Raw genomic sequence first — 15,841 nt, 5'->3', positions numbered from 1 at the left:
TAGGAGACCCGGCCTCTTTATTAGGCAACAGGAAAGGGGGTGGCCCACCTCTGTTGGGAAGGAGAGGACGCCAGGGCCCCCCACCTCGCCCCTTGGAGTGGCTTCATCCCTTGAGTGTGTGGAAGTGGAGAGGAAGGGCAGAGTGGGCACCACGCTGGCCTTCCTGCTGGAACAGAGGGCGGCGTGCACCCATCAGTCCTACTCTTCGTCATCTTCTTCCAGGGGGGGCCGATTCCGCTTGAAGAAGCCAACCTGGGGGAACACAGGGCCGGGGTAGGGAGATGGTTTCTGAGCCCCAGGGCATCAGTGGGGAAAGTTTGCTAAAACCCAGCAAGCCAGGAAGTCCTCTCCCTGGACTCACAGCATGTATCTTTCACCATTTAGAGGCAATGTGCATAACAAATTAGCTTAAAATTTTTTTCTCCTGTGAATTTTTTCTTAAATACTGTGCCTCTTTATGACTCTAGCACATGATATATATTTGATTATTACAGGTTTAATGTGTGAGTCTCCCTAAAAGTACCACTCAGGCGCTTGGGCACCTAAGTGGGTTTGAGAATTTCAGATCCAGCCCAGTCCACCTGTTCTCCAGCCACAGAGCTGGGAGTGACCAAGGGGGGCCTATAGGGAGTGGGGAGCAGGTCTGGTTCAGCCCAGAGGGTCTCCCGCCTCAGTCAGGGGTAAGGACAGAGCTCGGAGGACATGCAGTCTTTCCTCTTCAGCAACCCGGAGATTCCTGAAGGCACCACTCATTCCCTGACTTTTCCTCTCAGGGAAGAAAGAGTCGAAAGGACTTCAGAGCCTCCCTTTCCAAGGATATGTCCTGGGGCAGAGGCTCTCTGGAGAATGGCGTTCCTACAGTGGAGACTAGGCAGATGGGCCCTGGACCACCCACTTGGGCCACCTTTTCCACCTGTTAACCCTGGCTCACCTGTGAAGCACCCTCCCTTGGCGCCTCACCTTCCACATGGCCAGGACCAGCAGCGTGAGCAGCAGCAGACCACCCAGTACGCCGATCAGAACCCACCAGATTGGAATCTCTCTCTCCTCCAAAACCCGGAGCAACTGCGTCTGCACCTGGGGGCAAACCCGTGGCCTCCTCAGCCTCTTCCATGACACCTGCCTTCCATCAGTATTCCAACGGGCGGGTTGGTGACCCCCAAATCAGCGGGGCACTGATTTCTAGGAAGACCAGTGGATCCCACAGGTCTCCTCTCCTCCCCTACCACCCCCCACACTCACAAGAGCTGTCCCATTGGGCAGGCTGAGGGCAGGCACAGCGTAGGGAAGAGCAGAGACATTGAACCAGGCCTTGGACTGCAGGACAAACTGATCTAGTGGCCTCTGTGGAGTGGTGAGGAGGAAGAGACATTTACACCCTCCCGAGGCCTACTGGTTGCAAGAGTCCAAGCCCTAGGGTCCTACCTTTGGGCTAATTCCGCCCCCCTCTAAAGTGAACCCCTGCCTCTCTCCAGAGTGAACTGGGTCTCCACCTCCAGAAAACCCTGTCCCCCAAGTCAGGCCCCATCCTAGCCCCGCCCCCTGCCCCATTGCGTCCCTGTCCCACCCCACCTGGTGGAGGCTGGGCAGCCACAGGAAGGCCCGCACGGTGACCATGGCTCGCTGCCCGCGCGCCATCTCCCGCAGCTCACACTGCACCACAGTGCAGGGCGCTGAGTCGCAGCTCTGAGGGGACACGTTATCAGTTCCAGGCCCCTCCTGACCCATCACTCTGTCAACCCAAGACCCACCACAGAGGGGACCAGAGGCCAGGGAGCTTGGTCCTCTCCCTCAGGAAGGTCCTCGGATTCAAGGTTTGGACGTTCTCTCCAGAGTTGCTCAGAGTCCCAGATACAGGGAGAGTTCCAAAAGAAGCAGGTCATCAGACAGCAATAAATACTCAGAAATTCTGTAGCCCTGCTTTGGCATTTATTCTTCTTTTTTTAAATGTACTGGGAACCTTACATTAAACCTTAAAAAATGCAAGTGCCCCCATCCCACCCCAGACTCAAGCTGAGTGGAATCCTCCATGCTTCTGGGCCTGGAGAACTCCATGGGGCTAGGGGTGGCCCATGTGAGGCCTACATGAGACTTGGGTGCTTCTCCCTGTCCTCCACCCCCTCTGCTCCCTAGACCCCAGGGTGGCCCCAGCTGGAGACCACAGAGCCTGCTCACCAGGAGAACTGGATCCCGGAGTTCCGAGGGCTGCTGAGAGCCTGGCAGGAATGCTTGCCTTCGCTCCCGCTTGTGATGGACCGGGTAAACTGCAGACGGGCTGGGGGTAGGCAGCCCCAAGTCCAACTAGGGAGGCAAAGGAGCATCAGGCACCACCGTTTGCTCAACTCCCTACCAGAGGTGCGCTAGTTGTTGGTCTGAGGACCCCCTACATCCCTTTCTTCCACCCAGGCGCTCACCTTGAGCGGGTTGAAGGGAGGCTGTGAGGAGCACTGGAGCCCCCCCTGGGGCTGCACATCCAGGATGTAGAGCAGGTCAGAGGTCTGGGACTGGCCAGGAAGGTGGAGGCTGAGGCGGAGGCCACTTACAGTACCAGGGCCATTGTTGTGGAGCTGGAGGGTGGGGAAGGTTGGCGGCAGGGTGGTAGGTGACTCAGCCTCCAGCCCCCAGCCCCCAGCTCCTAGGATTCTCCTACCCCAGCCTAGACCCAGTGGCTCCCTCCTACCTCATAGGTGTGCTCCACTTTGGGACCCCAGCTGTCCGAGCTGTTTTCCTTCCTGTCACCTTCTTCTGCCGCTACCACCAGAGAGGCTGGAAAGGAGTTCCTGCAGGTGCCCGAGCACTGGAGGGTGAGCATGACACCCCCCTGACCAGCCTGTGAGGGCTCCCCCAGGGGTCCCTGAACTTTGGGCCCCGCTTGCCATTTCCCTTATCTACCCCTGGCCTCTCACCCTCGCAGCTCCATATGGGCCTGTGCCCGGACTGGCACGTCCAGCACCACGATCTCACTGTTTGGATTCTGGCTGTTTTTGCTGGAAGGGAGTGAGTGAGAAGGGGCAGGTCAGGGATACCAGCCGAGTGAACCTCAGGACTCTTGGGGCGAAGGCCAGAGAGGACTCAGAGAGAACTAATTTCACAAACAGTATGTCACACTAAAGTTAGACCGGGGAAAGGAAGGACCTTCCTCTAGAGCTCCAAGTCTCAGAAATAAGTCTCTGAGGCAGAAAGGGAATAGGGAGGTCTGAAGAGCAGACATCTCAGAAGACTCTTCTGTCTGGAGGGGGTCTGAGGGTCTCTGCACTGGGGTCAGATAGGAGAAGGGATGTGCTTCCCAGTCTGGTACCTCTTGATCTGCATCTGGAAGGACACGTCCTCCCCAGCTTCTTCTAGGTCCCCCACACTCACCAACATCGTGATTCCCATCTGGGAAAAGGGGATGCAAAGTCAATGCCAAATGCCCACTATGGACAGCCCCACCCTGAATAGGGCCTCCAGTCCTCACTCTCACCTTCCAAAATCACCGTTGTTATCTTCATTACTAAGACACTCACTGCGCTGCTTTGAAATTGTTATGCACCCCAGAAAAGCCACATTTTCTTTCCTAATCCAATCTTTTGGAACAAACCTATTGTTTAATGTGGAAACTTTGATTGGATTTTTTCATGGAGATGTAACACCCAGTTGTGGCATGATATTTTGACTACATTACTTCCGTGGAGATGTGACATGCCAAATTGTGGGTATGACTTTTTGATTAGATGGAGAAGTGACTCCGCCCATTCAAGGTGCGTCTTGATTCATTTACTGGATTTTTCAGGGAACGTTTTGGAGAAAGCTCAGAGCCAACAGAGACACAGACATTTGAAGATCCTTGGAGTGCTGACAGAGAGAGCAGACACCTAGACACAGACGTTTGGAGATGCAGAGCCTCAGCAGATGTTGCCATATGCCTTCCCATGAGATGCTAAGCAAGCCAGAACCTAGAGTTGTGTCCAGTTATGGTAAGTGAAGGCCCACAGATGCTTAGAGAGGAAACCACTGGCATCAGAAGCTGGAAGCAACAGAACCGGAACCAGGACTAGCAGATGCCATGTGCCTTCCCACAGGACAGACATCTCCCTTCCTTGAGTCAAGGTATCTTTCTGTGGATACCTTGGACATTTTTCTGTTCTTAGAAGTGTAAACTTGTAACTTAAATTCCCTTTTTAAAAGCTGTCCCATTTCTGATACATTGTATTCGGTTAGCATTTAGCAAAGTAAAACACCCACTCAGAGGGAAAGTCACTCACAAAAGAACATACAGCTAGAAAATATGAGGACTAGGATTCCAATCCAGACCTATCTGAGTCCAAAACCCAGCCCCTAAAACTCTGGCTGTCTAGAAGCCCCTGGTGGAGGAGATCCAGCACTGAGGACTCACCCAGGCCTCCTTCTTCATGGGATTGCCCAGCTCACACAGCACCACCTTGGTCTCATTCTCCTTCTTTTGGTTACAGATGAGCCTTTCAAAGCCCTTTGGGGAGGCACATTTGAGAAAAAAGATGGTTACAGACTTTCATATATATATATATATATATAATTTATTATTGAATTATTTTTATTGTGATAACATTTATGCATAACCTTTTCCATTTAAGCCCTTTCCATTACCAAAACTCTTCCATCACCCCAAACAGAAACTTTGCACCCATTAAGCATTAACTGCCCATTCCCCACCCTCATCTCACTCCTGGTTCACTGTAATCTTCTGTCGGTATGAATTTCCTTATTCTACTTTTTTCATATACGTGAGATCATACACTATTTGTCCTTTTTTGTCTGGCTTATTTTACTCAACATGATGTCTTCAAGGTTCATCATGTCTCACATGTATTTAAGCTCCCTTGGAAAGTCTGAAAAGATTTGTGTGCCAGGGTTGGGAAGGGGGTGTCTCTTGGGATAACAGTTCAAGGGACTTCCATGTTCTACTTTATATGCTGATGTAGCAATTTATTATTTTTGTCAATGAATGTTCATTTTGGAAATTAAAAAACACAAAATATTTCATTGAGAATTACCCCACAGTTATAAACTACATCAATAAAATAAAATTAAAATTAAAAACATGTGGATCAATGTTGATAAAAAAGACAGGAAGGAAATCTATAAATTATTATCAGAGATTCTTGTTAACATTTCATTTCTGAGCCATTTTTGGTCTTGGTTTTATAACAGAGTTCTTGGATTTAATGCCATTGGCAAGTCCCTTTTTGGAATAAATGAGTGCAAGAATGAATGAATGGCAGCTTTTACAGCAAAGCATAAGAGTAGCAGGGGCTCTCAGAATGAGGAGAGGAGAGCCAAGGCTCCTGCACCTCCTGGGTCCCTTAGCCCCCCAGGGTGGGGGGTCTCACCTCAAGGTCGCTGAGGGCTCGCATGTAGTGGGCCCCCGGGGGCAGACGCACAGCCAGCTCGGCTTCATAGGCCCCCTCGCCCTCGTTGGCAGCGGCCATCTGCAGCTGCAGCACGTTGTCAGCCCCGATAAGGAGTGGGGAACCGGTCCTGTGCAGGGACAGGGGTGAAGTTAGGGATGCAGGGCTCCGGCCCAGGATTGTGGGGAGGAGAGGGCCCGAGGACAAAGGATCAGGACCCAGGTGGGGTGAGGGCATCATCAGGGCAGAGAGGGCCAGGGCAGGCAGGGTAGACTAGGGGGGTGTCTCCTCACACGTTGGCAGTGAGCCGAAGTTGGGGCACACACAGGTTGTCATCCCCACAGTCCAGGATAATGCGAGTCTAGAGGGGGCACATGAGGGTGATTGGGTAATTTGGGGGCATTTGAGGTTTGGGGTCACATCAGGGTTAAGAAAACAACATCGGGCTTGGGATTCACCTCAGAATTTAGGGAATTAGAAAGTCTGAGGATGAAAAGGAGTTTGGGTATGCCATTCAGGCTTTGGGGTTTACATTAAGGTTTAGAATGATGTCAGGGTTTTGGTGGTGATATCAGGGTGTATCAGTTCACAGCAGAGTTTAATGGTGACAGCAACATTTGGGGTTCATATGAGGGTTTAGGAGATACTGAGATTTAGGGGATTTCATTAGGTTTCGAGTGACATCTGAGATTAGAGGGGTTCACATTGCGATTTGACCCTGACTTTCTGGCCTTGGTCCAGCACATCCCTTGCCTGCCCCCAACCGCCCCACCTGCTCCTGGATGTGGGTGTCTCCATGCAGCACGAGAGCAGGGGCCATTCCAGACTCCTCAGGCTGCAGGGACACATTGAGGCTGAGCACGATGGGGCTCAGCTTGTCCCGGAAGTCTGCCTCATCCTGGGGAAGAGGGCAAGAGTCAGGCCATTGTGCTACCATGCACACCCCACTCTCTCCTGGCCATCAGGGGCCATCCCACTGACCCTTCCTGATCCACAGCTCCCAGCCCAATACCACGGGGCTGGGTAAACAAGCCCTGTGGATAAGCTCTGCACACCCAGCCCCACCCGTTCCCAGCCTGGGCATACTCGGAGGAAGGCTATGATGGTGTGGCAGATGGGGCTGTGTCTTCCGCCCAGGTCCAGATGCAGGGTGGTGCTCGCCTGCTGAGAGCCCAGCAGGAGCACCCGCCGGCCTTGGCGTAACTTCTGCCGGTCCAGCTGCAGCTCGGCATTTAGGCCTGGCAAGGCAAGCAGAGAGTCAGGACCTCCCTGGCCAGCCTTCAGGGGAGCCCTCCTGCCCTCCTGCCCTCATCATGCCACTCACGCAGCTTCTGAGGAATGTTGTGCCCGGTGGCTCCCACACACATCTGGATGTTGAAGCTGCAAAGATACAAGTGGGGCTCAGGGACTAGGGCCTCCCCTGAGGTCCCAGATCCTGCGTGGCTCATGCTTTCGGTCTCCTCACCAGCTCACTTGTGTGCTGGTCTGGGGCAGAACACAATCCTTCACAGCAGGATTCAGTGAATCTTGCACCAGGAGCTGGACCTTGGCCACCACCACCGGCTGAGCCCTGATGGGATAGGGAGGTCTGCCACTGTGGCTGCTCCTGGCCTGGCCTCCCCTGATGGTGTGGGCTGCCACATCCTGTGCCCCTCCCCCACCCTATCCCTGAATCCAGTGCTCACCTGTACACAACCACCTTGCTGACCCCATAAGCTCCCACTAGCAGGTCTATAGATATTTGGGGAAGAGGGGGCAGGAGGAGTGTGTCAACATTGGCAATTAGGGAGGACATGGGGTTGTCATCTCATCTTGGGCTCCCCATCTTGGGCTCCCCACACCAATTCCCCTCTTGGAGGTTTGACCTGGCACCCCTGGCATCCCAGCCTCACTGATGGGTCAGAGCTCTCAGCGGGTCCCCAAATCAGGCATGGGCCCCTGGCACTGTCTCCCAGAAATTCCAGCTAATGCCCAAGGGCCCTTCTTGTCCAGCTGGAGGCAGTCCAGAGGCACCTGGGTATCCGTTGTCATCAATGTCTGTGGCACCTCGAAGGGAGAAGCCAAAGCCAGAGCCTGTGGGGAAGGGGCTGTCCAGGACCTGGGATGGGAATGAGCTCAGGCCTTCACTCTGACCCCGGAACACCAGCACCTGGCCCCGACCACTGGGTCCCCCGTAGGGGGCAGCCACTGCCACATCTGGAAGGAGTAACGGGAAGGGAGGGGCTGTTATACAATCTCTGCAGGTAGACCTGTGAAATTTATCCGAGCTTCTTTTCAGGACAGACCCACAGTAATCCAGGAGAGGGGTGTAAAAGTCCCAGTCAAGGAGGCGACCGCCCTGCCATCCAGGAGTTTACAATCCAGGGGTTTAGAAACTCATAAAGTAGGAATTGGTACAAAAACAGTAACAACTCTCACCATCTACTGAGGTAAATAAATTTGATATGATTCTCATCTAATCCTGAAAGTTAGGCATTACTATTCCCATTTGAAATGAGAAAACTTCATCTTAGAAGATTAAGTAACAAACACATATTATATCCTGACCCCCTCACCCCTAGGGTTCTTTGCCCCATTCCACTTCCACCATACAAACCCAGAGCCCCACAGTGGGAGTAACATCATTACTAACTTTCCATTCGGGTGAGGGTTAGTTAATTATCATAAGCTTACCGATTTATAAGAGGTCTTTGCTTATGATGGGTATTAAGATCTTTGGTATATTTTACAACTGCCTTTCCTTTGTCTTCTGTCTTTGTTTATGGTATGTTTTTCCTGTGCAGTTATTTTTTCTCTTACATGTCTTTATTGCTTTTTCTGATTGAGTCATGCAGAATTCACCCAAAAAGCCCACTTCTGACCACAATCATGTTTCCAGAGCCTTGGCCTCTACTCTTTCCCCATCTGTTGACTTCCTCATCTCTTCACTTATTCCCTGACCATTTGGGAATGCTAGATCCTCAGCATTTTTGTCCCACTGCCAGGCCTGGGCAAGTCTGACCTGACCCCACCTTGAGCAAGGTCAATATCCACCTGGACCCAGGTTTGTTGAAGAGATAGTGCAGATTGGGGCACCATGATTTTATGGTCTTTGACCTTCACCAGGGACCTTGGGGCTGCCTAGCAGTCAATCAGGGGTTTCTGGTCAGCTCCATGTCTCAGCCTGTGCAGCACATATTTCAAATCTCCATTCTGTCAAGTTCCCACCCCTCCTTCCTCCAGCAGAGGACGTCATCACGTATTTCATAAAAAGAAGCCATAGGAGTCCCCACATCAAGCAGTCAAAACTGTTATGCTCTTAATCCACACCCACTTTCCTTCCTCCTTCCCCTATTTGACCCTAAACTATGCATGTCTCCTTCACCCCTCTCGCCCTGCTGAGAGAGACGCACCCCCGCTTTGAAGGGACCCTTCTCTGGATCATCTCCCCCTCTTGTTTCCCCGCAAGATAATTTTCCTTCACATTAACCTACTCCATATTCTTCCAAACTAAAATAACCTTCCCTTGACCCTCCCTCCGTTCAGTGATTATCTTTTCTCTTTTATGTTCAAACTGGTTGAAAGAGCTGTCTACATCGGCTGCCTCCAAATCTTCACCCCCATTCACGTCTTGCCCCATGGCATTCCAGCCTCTGCCCCTACCCTGCCCTGAAATGGTTCTTTTCACTGTCACCGGTGTCATATTCACTTGCTAAAGCCCATGGATATTTCTCCAGTCCCATTTAATTGTACCTTTCAACAGTGTCAATAGTCCCATACTCCTCTGCTTAAAGTGCTCTCTTCCTCTGGTCTGGGCCATCAGATCTACTGGTTTCCTTCTTACCTCTCTGGACACTCTACTGTCTCCTTCCCAGATTCACTTCCTCTGTTAGTTCCCTAAATGCTCTTCCTCCCAGGGGCTCTGTCTTTCACGGACTTCTGGAGACCTCATCCATCCTCCCCAAATCTCTATCTCCCACTCGGACCTCTCTCATGGAAGTGGAGAAGCTTCATGCAATTATTCTCTAGATATTTCCACCTAATGCTTTCAAGCCTGTGAAGCTGAACAAGTTCAGAGTTGACCCATGGATCCCACTCCTCACCCTAAAACCTGTGGCGTGGCCTTGAGTTCCCTAAAGCAGTAAAGGGCTCTATCACCCACCCAATTCCTCCCTTTCACTTAGTTTCACTTCTAGTTACCCATCAAGTGCTAGTAATCTAAATTCTCTATCTGGGCAGTTGCCCTTATCTATATCTCCAAAGCCAAAACCCAACTCCAGATGGTCATCATTTTTTGCTTGGACTAATGCAAGCACATCCTAATTGGTGTCCTTTTGTCTAAGCACATAGATGAGAGAGTCATTCTTGTTTAAAGCTCTTCCTGGCTCCCACTGCTCTGAGGTCAAGTCTAAGCTCTGTGTAGTTGCTGTTAACCTCTCTGCAGCAATCTGGGCTCCTCTGGATCCTCACCGTTGTAGCCATCTCGGTCCAGGTCACCCAGGGGCGCGATGGCGGAGCCAAATCGTCCATAGAGCTGTGTACCAGTTAGCAGGACACTGGCGGTGCCCAGCGGGTGGGAGACACGAGGCTGCAGGAACAGGTACACACGCCCCACTTCCGCCAGCTTGCGGTCAGCACGGTTCGCCATGTACAGCGGTGCGCCCACTAGCAGGTCATGCCTCCTGCGGGCCAGAGGGTCATTGCGTGGGGTGGGGGGTGGGGATGCTAGGGGCCAGGGTGAAATCTGGCCCAAGCTCACTCTCCCGCCTCGCCTGGGTGATCACATGGGGGTGAGGAAAAGGAATGGAGGAGAGTGAGGGCGTCGCAGGCCACTGGTGACTTGAGACTCAGCTGGGTGAGGTGGCCCGCCTCCATCCTCACCCATCCCCATTGACGTCAGTGACGGCCACCGAGTGCCCGAAATATGAAGCCATCTGCAGGAAGACAAGGACATCTTAATTCGCGGCCTGGTACCTGACACCCCCTCTCCGACATCACCCTTTCCTATCTGGCAGCATATCCTAGAGTCTCAGCCTTCCCCACCTGCTCTCCAGACAGCTGGTGCAGCGTCTGGTAGTAGGAGTCCAAAATCTCCACCTGCAGGGAGACCGCACGCAAAGACATCACTCCCGCCTAGCACCTCGGCCTCCGGCTCCAGGTGAGAAAGGACAAGAGGTTTCCGGGACATTGTCAAGAAATCTGGAATCGTGGCCTTCGGGTTGCTGAGTGGCAGGGCAAGGGACACTCACCGCTCCCAGGGTCCAGCTCCAGGTGGGGGCACCGACGACATACTCTGGGGAGAGCCGGGCCCAGCCAATGAGCTTTAGTGACTACCCTCCTTCCACTCCCTATGCTGCACCCAGGGAAGATGTTGTGCGGGGCTAGAGGTGTTGCTCCCGGGTCTGGGCGCCCCAAGCCTCTCCCCTGTCTTGTATACGGGGATTTCTTGCCTGTGGTACTGGGGTTCCCGTCGAACTCGCCCACAGCCACCGAATACCCTGAGGACACAGAGCGAATTAGTTTTTTCCGGGTGGTGGGGAGCGGTGAAGAGGGACAAGGCCAAGGGCGAGGAAGGAGAAGATTCAGAGACCACCCAGTCCAAACCCGGCATTATATAGATGGGAAACTGAGGCCATCTAGAGGCCCAGACTTGCGCGCTGCGGGTACACGACGTGAAGGGACAGACGCAGGGAAGTGAGGCAGTCTGCCGGTGAACTACCGCCGCAGAGGGCGGAGGTGCCTCAGGTGGTAGGGCTGTTTAGTCTGGGTTGGTGGGCGGACCTGACAGGCTGGGATGGGCGGTGACTCTGAGGTTGTTGGGAAGCCTGGAAGGGCGGTGCCAGAGTTACCCCGGTAGCCATCGAAGTATTCTGGGTTGCTGGAGTCGAAGGTGAAGCTCTGGGTGGGCACGTGCCACAAGACAGTGCCCCGGCGGTAACTCGAGACTATGTCGGTGAGTGGAGCGCGGGCCAGGAGACCTAGGACCGGAAGGACAGGGAGTGGGGGGTCTAGACGCCGGTGGTGGTTTCCCGGAGGCACGGAGCCGCGATAAGGGACGGAAGTGTAACGGGTGGGATGGAGCACGTACCTACGAAAAAATAGCCGCCAGGGGCCCCAAGTACCAGCTCCCCAGCCTGAAAAGGAAGCCCTGGAGGTGAGAGGGGACCCTGTTCGGGGGTTGGCCCCACGCGGCTCTTAAGCTACTCGCCTGGGTGACTACGGAGCTGAAACCCGCTTCACAGTAGCGCCTGTCTCCGCCTAGAGGACGCAAGAAGGAAGGGTCAGAGAAAGGATGGACCTGGAAGCCCCGCCAGGGGCAGGGCGCGGGCGGAGCTACATGGGGCGGGACCATGTGGCGTGCAGAGGCCTGGCCTTGAAGCGGCGTGGGGGCGAGGCTGGACTAGGAGCTGGGCCATTGGGTGATGCCAGATCGAAAGCCGGGCCTCGGAGCTCAGACAGAGGGAGCAAATTAAGGGCGGGGCCGAATGACCGCAGTGGGCGGGCCAAAACGGAACGCCGCGGAGGCACTTACTGAAGTTATTCTTCACGTAAACTCTGCTCATCGTGTTGGCCCGGCAGGGAGCGTACTCCACACGGCGGCCGCTCTGGACCTGAGCCACGAAGCAGCTCCCTACCGGCGTCTTCTCGGCCTCATCGTTCTTTTCTAGGGCGTTCCAGTGTTGCCAGGGAGCGCAGGCCTGGGGTAGGGCCGTGGGAGATTGGGAAAGGGCGCTCGGCTCGGGATCCGCCTCGCTCTCATCCTATCCCAGATGTCCCTGCTCCCAGTGCCCCGTCCCGCGGTGCTCACCACAATGTTGTCGCTCCAACTGACGACCGACGCCCCCAGTCCTTGCCCGGCCTTGAAGGTTTGGAAGGTTTGGGAGCCTATGTTTTGGGTTTCATCCCCTGGAGAGTAGAAAGGGGTGAGGGCCTGAAGCCCACCATCCACACCCCCTCTGACCCCTTTCCCTGCCCCCTTTGCTTGTGACTCACTGAAGTCAAAGGGCAGCGAGGTGCACTGGTTGCCCTCGGCCCTCCAGGGGCACAGGAACACGCCGCCCGTCTCCTCCAGGTTGCGGCCCAGGGTCCGTGGGGCGCCCACCACGATGGCCACACTGCGCAGGAGAGCTGGGTGAGCGCGGTGTGGATTCCCTCGTGCCCCGGACCCCCGTGCCCACGCTGGGTGCACTGCCCAGAAGGGCAGGATGCCATGGACAGCGCTGGACCATCCTGCCTCAACAAAACCTTCCAGACTGTGGGGGCCAACCTCTTAATTTTATGGACAGTGAAAAATTACCCCCAGCGAGGGCAAATCGCGTGCCTAGGGTAAGATTTGAACCAGTTCAGTTTGATTTGAATACAAGAGATTTGATAACCCAACTGTCAAAGACTTTCCAAGCTCTGTACACCATCCCCACCTCCCCCTACCTGTCCCACTCAAATACATGCTGCTAGAACGTCTGTCTGGAGACTATTACACTGTCACCACATCTTTTCTTGAGAGCTGGTTTCAATGGTAAAGGAGAATGAGGGAAGCCAGAATGCCTCTTAGGTACAGATGGGAGGGGGGAGGGCTGATGGAGCTGAGGACCCTTAGCAGATCTAGGTCCAAATCACAACTCTTCATTTACTGTGAGACTTTGCTCAGTCATTTAACTTTTCAGTGAGTGTGACCTCACGTAAAATGGAGATAATACCAACCAATTAAAGCTATCAGGGGTAAATGAAATAAATTAGCATTGTGCTAGCCAAATACATAAAGGTTCTCAATAAAATGATATATATATTATAAAATTTTGTATCTAAATTTTATATACTATATATAGTATATATAAGAAATAGCATATATATAAAGCACATGGAATATTTACCAAGAAGTGGCCCTGGGATCAATGCCTGTGGAGGGGAAACAGGAGTGGGAGGAGGAGAGTTAAGCAGAGATGCAGACCTAATGACAGTTTTGTCCCCTGATTCCCCTCTCCTGGGGAGTTCTGGCAAACCCTACAGAAAAGTCCTGGGTTGAGGCTAGAATGCCAGATCCTTACACACTCCACCACCACACCCTGAATTCATCAGTCATTGGATGTGAGCCACCTTGGCAATGGGGACTTGACTTCGGGAGAATTAGCTCTCTTCAACAGAAAAAATTCCATCAAGAACATTTGCAGGCTATCTGCCATTGCCCCTCTCCAAAGATGGGCACCACCAGTTCCACCACAATAAGTTACTATTCACTGTAAAGCTATTAAGACAATGAGCCAGTTCCCTAATCTTCCCTGAAGATTCCCTGACTTCAGTCTATTTAATCCCAACCTTAAAACAATCCCAACCTTAAAATAACATTGCTTCTTTTCAGATATCTATAATTTTGAGGATTGGGGTGAGTAGATAATTTTACAGTTTTGCAAGTCAATTTAGGACATATGCTACTCTCTGTCTTTCCAAAGGGTGAGCATGGAGCAGGTCATACAACTTAACCTTGGGAAAAAACAGAAGGCAGGAACGTTCGTCTTTCCTTTGTTTTTGCTGGGGTTCAGTACCAACCTCCTCCCTGCCACCCTCACCTGAGTCAGTCCCTCCCTAGCATTCCTGTCTATAGCTCAGCCTGAACAGACTCCAATGTCATCTTGTTCAACCTCCATCATAAATGGGGAACTCGAAACCCACAGAAGCAGTGACAGAGTAGAGGGTTCCTTTTCTTTCCCAACACCCAGACTTCTCCCATGGCTCACCTCCCATGGCTGTCCTTGTAGAAGTCCAATGAAAACCCAAAGTGGCTGTCATTGGGGCCTGTATAAAGGGTGAACCGCAGTGGATCCAAGTTCAAGGCCGAGGCTGGAGGGGCAGCACCGGGTCCCAAGAGCAGCTGTGCCCACTCTAGGAGCCATAGGGCTTGCAGTGGATACAAAGCTCTGGCCATCTTCTCTCTCCCACAACCTTCTAGCAGAAATGGGCCAGCTCTTTCACTTCCTTTTGGTTTTCACCACAGAAGCTTTTCTTATCAAACTGAAACTCAGAATAACTTGCCAAGCAGTGGGCAGGGCAATGGGCTATAGGCCCTAGAGGCACTCATTTGGTCCCTAGGATTGCCAGGAAGTGGGGGTGACCTCACCCTGGGGGAGTATGCTTATGGCTGAGAGCTATGACTCCCCCTACCCGCCCCCCATTATCATTTATCACCAAGTCCTGTTGGATCTACCTCTTAACTGTCTTTTGAATCTTATCTTCTCTACCAGTCATCACTTTCTGCTTGGGATGGTGCAATCATGAATTAACTAGTGTGTACACCTCCATTGTAGCCCACAGTTCTTTACTACAGCTTTTGCATCCTACAATCCTGTCCCCACCTCACCCACTCTCCCCTAGCTGGCTGTACTGCTGTGCACATTGACTTGGCCAGAAGTTGGGGAAGGAATAAGGAAACTGCTGTCCCTGATACGGCCTAAGGATGCCATTTCTTTTTAGATATGGTACTTATCCACTTCCTCCTGCCAGGACCTTGGGCAGCCTCAGCCAGTTATATTGAGGCAGCAGCTTCCTCACTTCTCCACCTTGGGGCAAGTCTCAGTGTGGCCACAGCAGTGAAGCTAACACTGGGGAGGGGGTTGGTAAATGGATCTTGCATTTGGGCAAGGGAGAAAGTGGTCTTCCAGGGTATTCTGGTTCACAGACTCTGAGACTTTGTACCAGTTGTTCAGGTGGAAGCAGTGCCTTCTTTGGTGACAGAGCTTCTGTCCAACTATGAAGATTCTGGTGGGGTCACTGACTAGAGGAAGCCTCCCCTGACTCCTCAGGCTGGAGTCTGAGGCACAGTGCTGATCACTCCAGTTAGTTACAATCTGTTTGCTAGATTGGGTCCATGAGTCCTTGGAGAGCAAGTTTCCTTCTGAAGCCCCAGGGCTTAGTCAAGAACCCAACATGTAGTAGGTACAGCTGAAAGAACCATAAACAGACTGAACAGAAGCATGTACTTAGGCTGAAGATGCAAACATGGAATCACATATGGGAAGAAAAGGAAGAGTTCTGAGAAGAAAGGCAAGGTCATCTCTTATAGATGAGAGGAAGAGGACAGGAGTACCAATGAGAGGCAGAGGCCAGGAGTACCAAGGAGTAAAGGAACATAGCCACTTTTCGGAGTTCTGATTCATGTTTCTCTTCAGATCAAACTTAACCATTCTTTTATCCTCCCCAACTACTCTGTATTATTCTGGAATCCCTTAAGAACTTCCCTTTCCCTCACCACCTTAGCACATAACTCAAAATACCATCTTTCACTAGGGTAAAAGTTTGAGAGTGACAGCAACACAAGATGGCAGTTACCACGGACTCGGGAGAAAAAGTCCCTTGCAATTTCTGACTTCTGAAAGAACTCAAAGAAGGCCAAAAAGTAACAGGAGTGGCATAGTTAGCTGGGGTCTAGAAGATGATGAAGGCATGAATTTACAAGATTGACAGGGATGATAAATGGGCCTCCAAGAATAATTTATGAAAATTAA

General features: G+C 52.4%; 1 protein-coding gene across 1 annotated transcript; it reads right to left on the bottom strand.

Moving 5' to 3' along the window:
- On the bottom strand, positions 1 to 15,841 carry ITGA2B (integrin subunit alpha 2b). The gene is made up of 30 exons (XM_077164160.1): positions 14,078 to 15,841; positions 12,339 to 12,460; positions 12,154 to 12,251; positions 11,878 to 12,043; positions 11,554 to 11,603; positions 11,434 to 11,479; positions 11,195 to 11,323; positions 10,796 to 10,843; positions 10,595 to 10,638; positions 10,389 to 10,442; positions 10,227 to 10,279; positions 9,816 to 10,027; positions 7,380 to 7,562; positions 7,052 to 7,097; positions 6,832 to 6,936; positions 6,691 to 6,746; positions 6,453 to 6,604; positions 6,139 to 6,264; positions 5,660 to 5,727; positions 5,349 to 5,496; positions 4,376 to 4,468; positions 3,299 to 3,378; positions 2,907 to 2,987; positions 2,681 to 2,780; positions 2,415 to 2,567; positions 2,176 to 2,301; positions 1,573 to 1,686; positions 1,243 to 1,344; positions 961 to 1,077; positions 1 to 252 (listed from the first exon to the last, which is right to left on the bottom strand). Exons 1-30 carry the CDS (start codon positions 14,263 to 14,265, stop codon positions 199 to 201), a joined length of 3,114 nt encoding a protein of 1,037 aa, XP_077020275.1. The 5' UTR covers positions 14,266 to 15,841; the 3' UTR covers positions 1 to 198.

Source organism: Tamandua tetradactyla, chromosome 6 (assembly GCF_023851605.1).
Source record: "Tamandua tetradactyla isolate mTamTet1 chromosome 6, mTamTet1.pri, whole genome shotgun sequence".
Taxonomy (NCBI): domain Eukaryota; kingdom Metazoa; phylum Chordata; class Mammalia; order Pilosa; family Myrmecophagidae; genus Tamandua; species Tamandua tetradactyla.
The sequence above is the reverse complement of the archived record's forward strand: the minus strand, read 5'-3'. Positions and strand labels throughout refer to the sequence as shown.

Bases quoted from the DNA above. Each gene is read 5' to 3' on its own strand.
- ITGA2B (XM_077164160.1), bottom strand. From the start codon at position 14,265: ATGGCCAGAGCTTTGTATCCACTGCAAGCCCTATGGCTCCTAGAGTGG. The intron at 12,044-12,153 runs GTGAGCACCGCG...GCCCTACCCCAG, and splicing joins GTTGGAGCGACAACATTGTG to GCCTGCGCTCCCTGGCAACA. The intron at 11,480-11,553 runs GCGAGTAGCTTA...CTTCCTTTTCAG, and splicing joins TCAGCTCCGTAGTCACCCAG to GCTGGGGAGCTGGTACTTGG.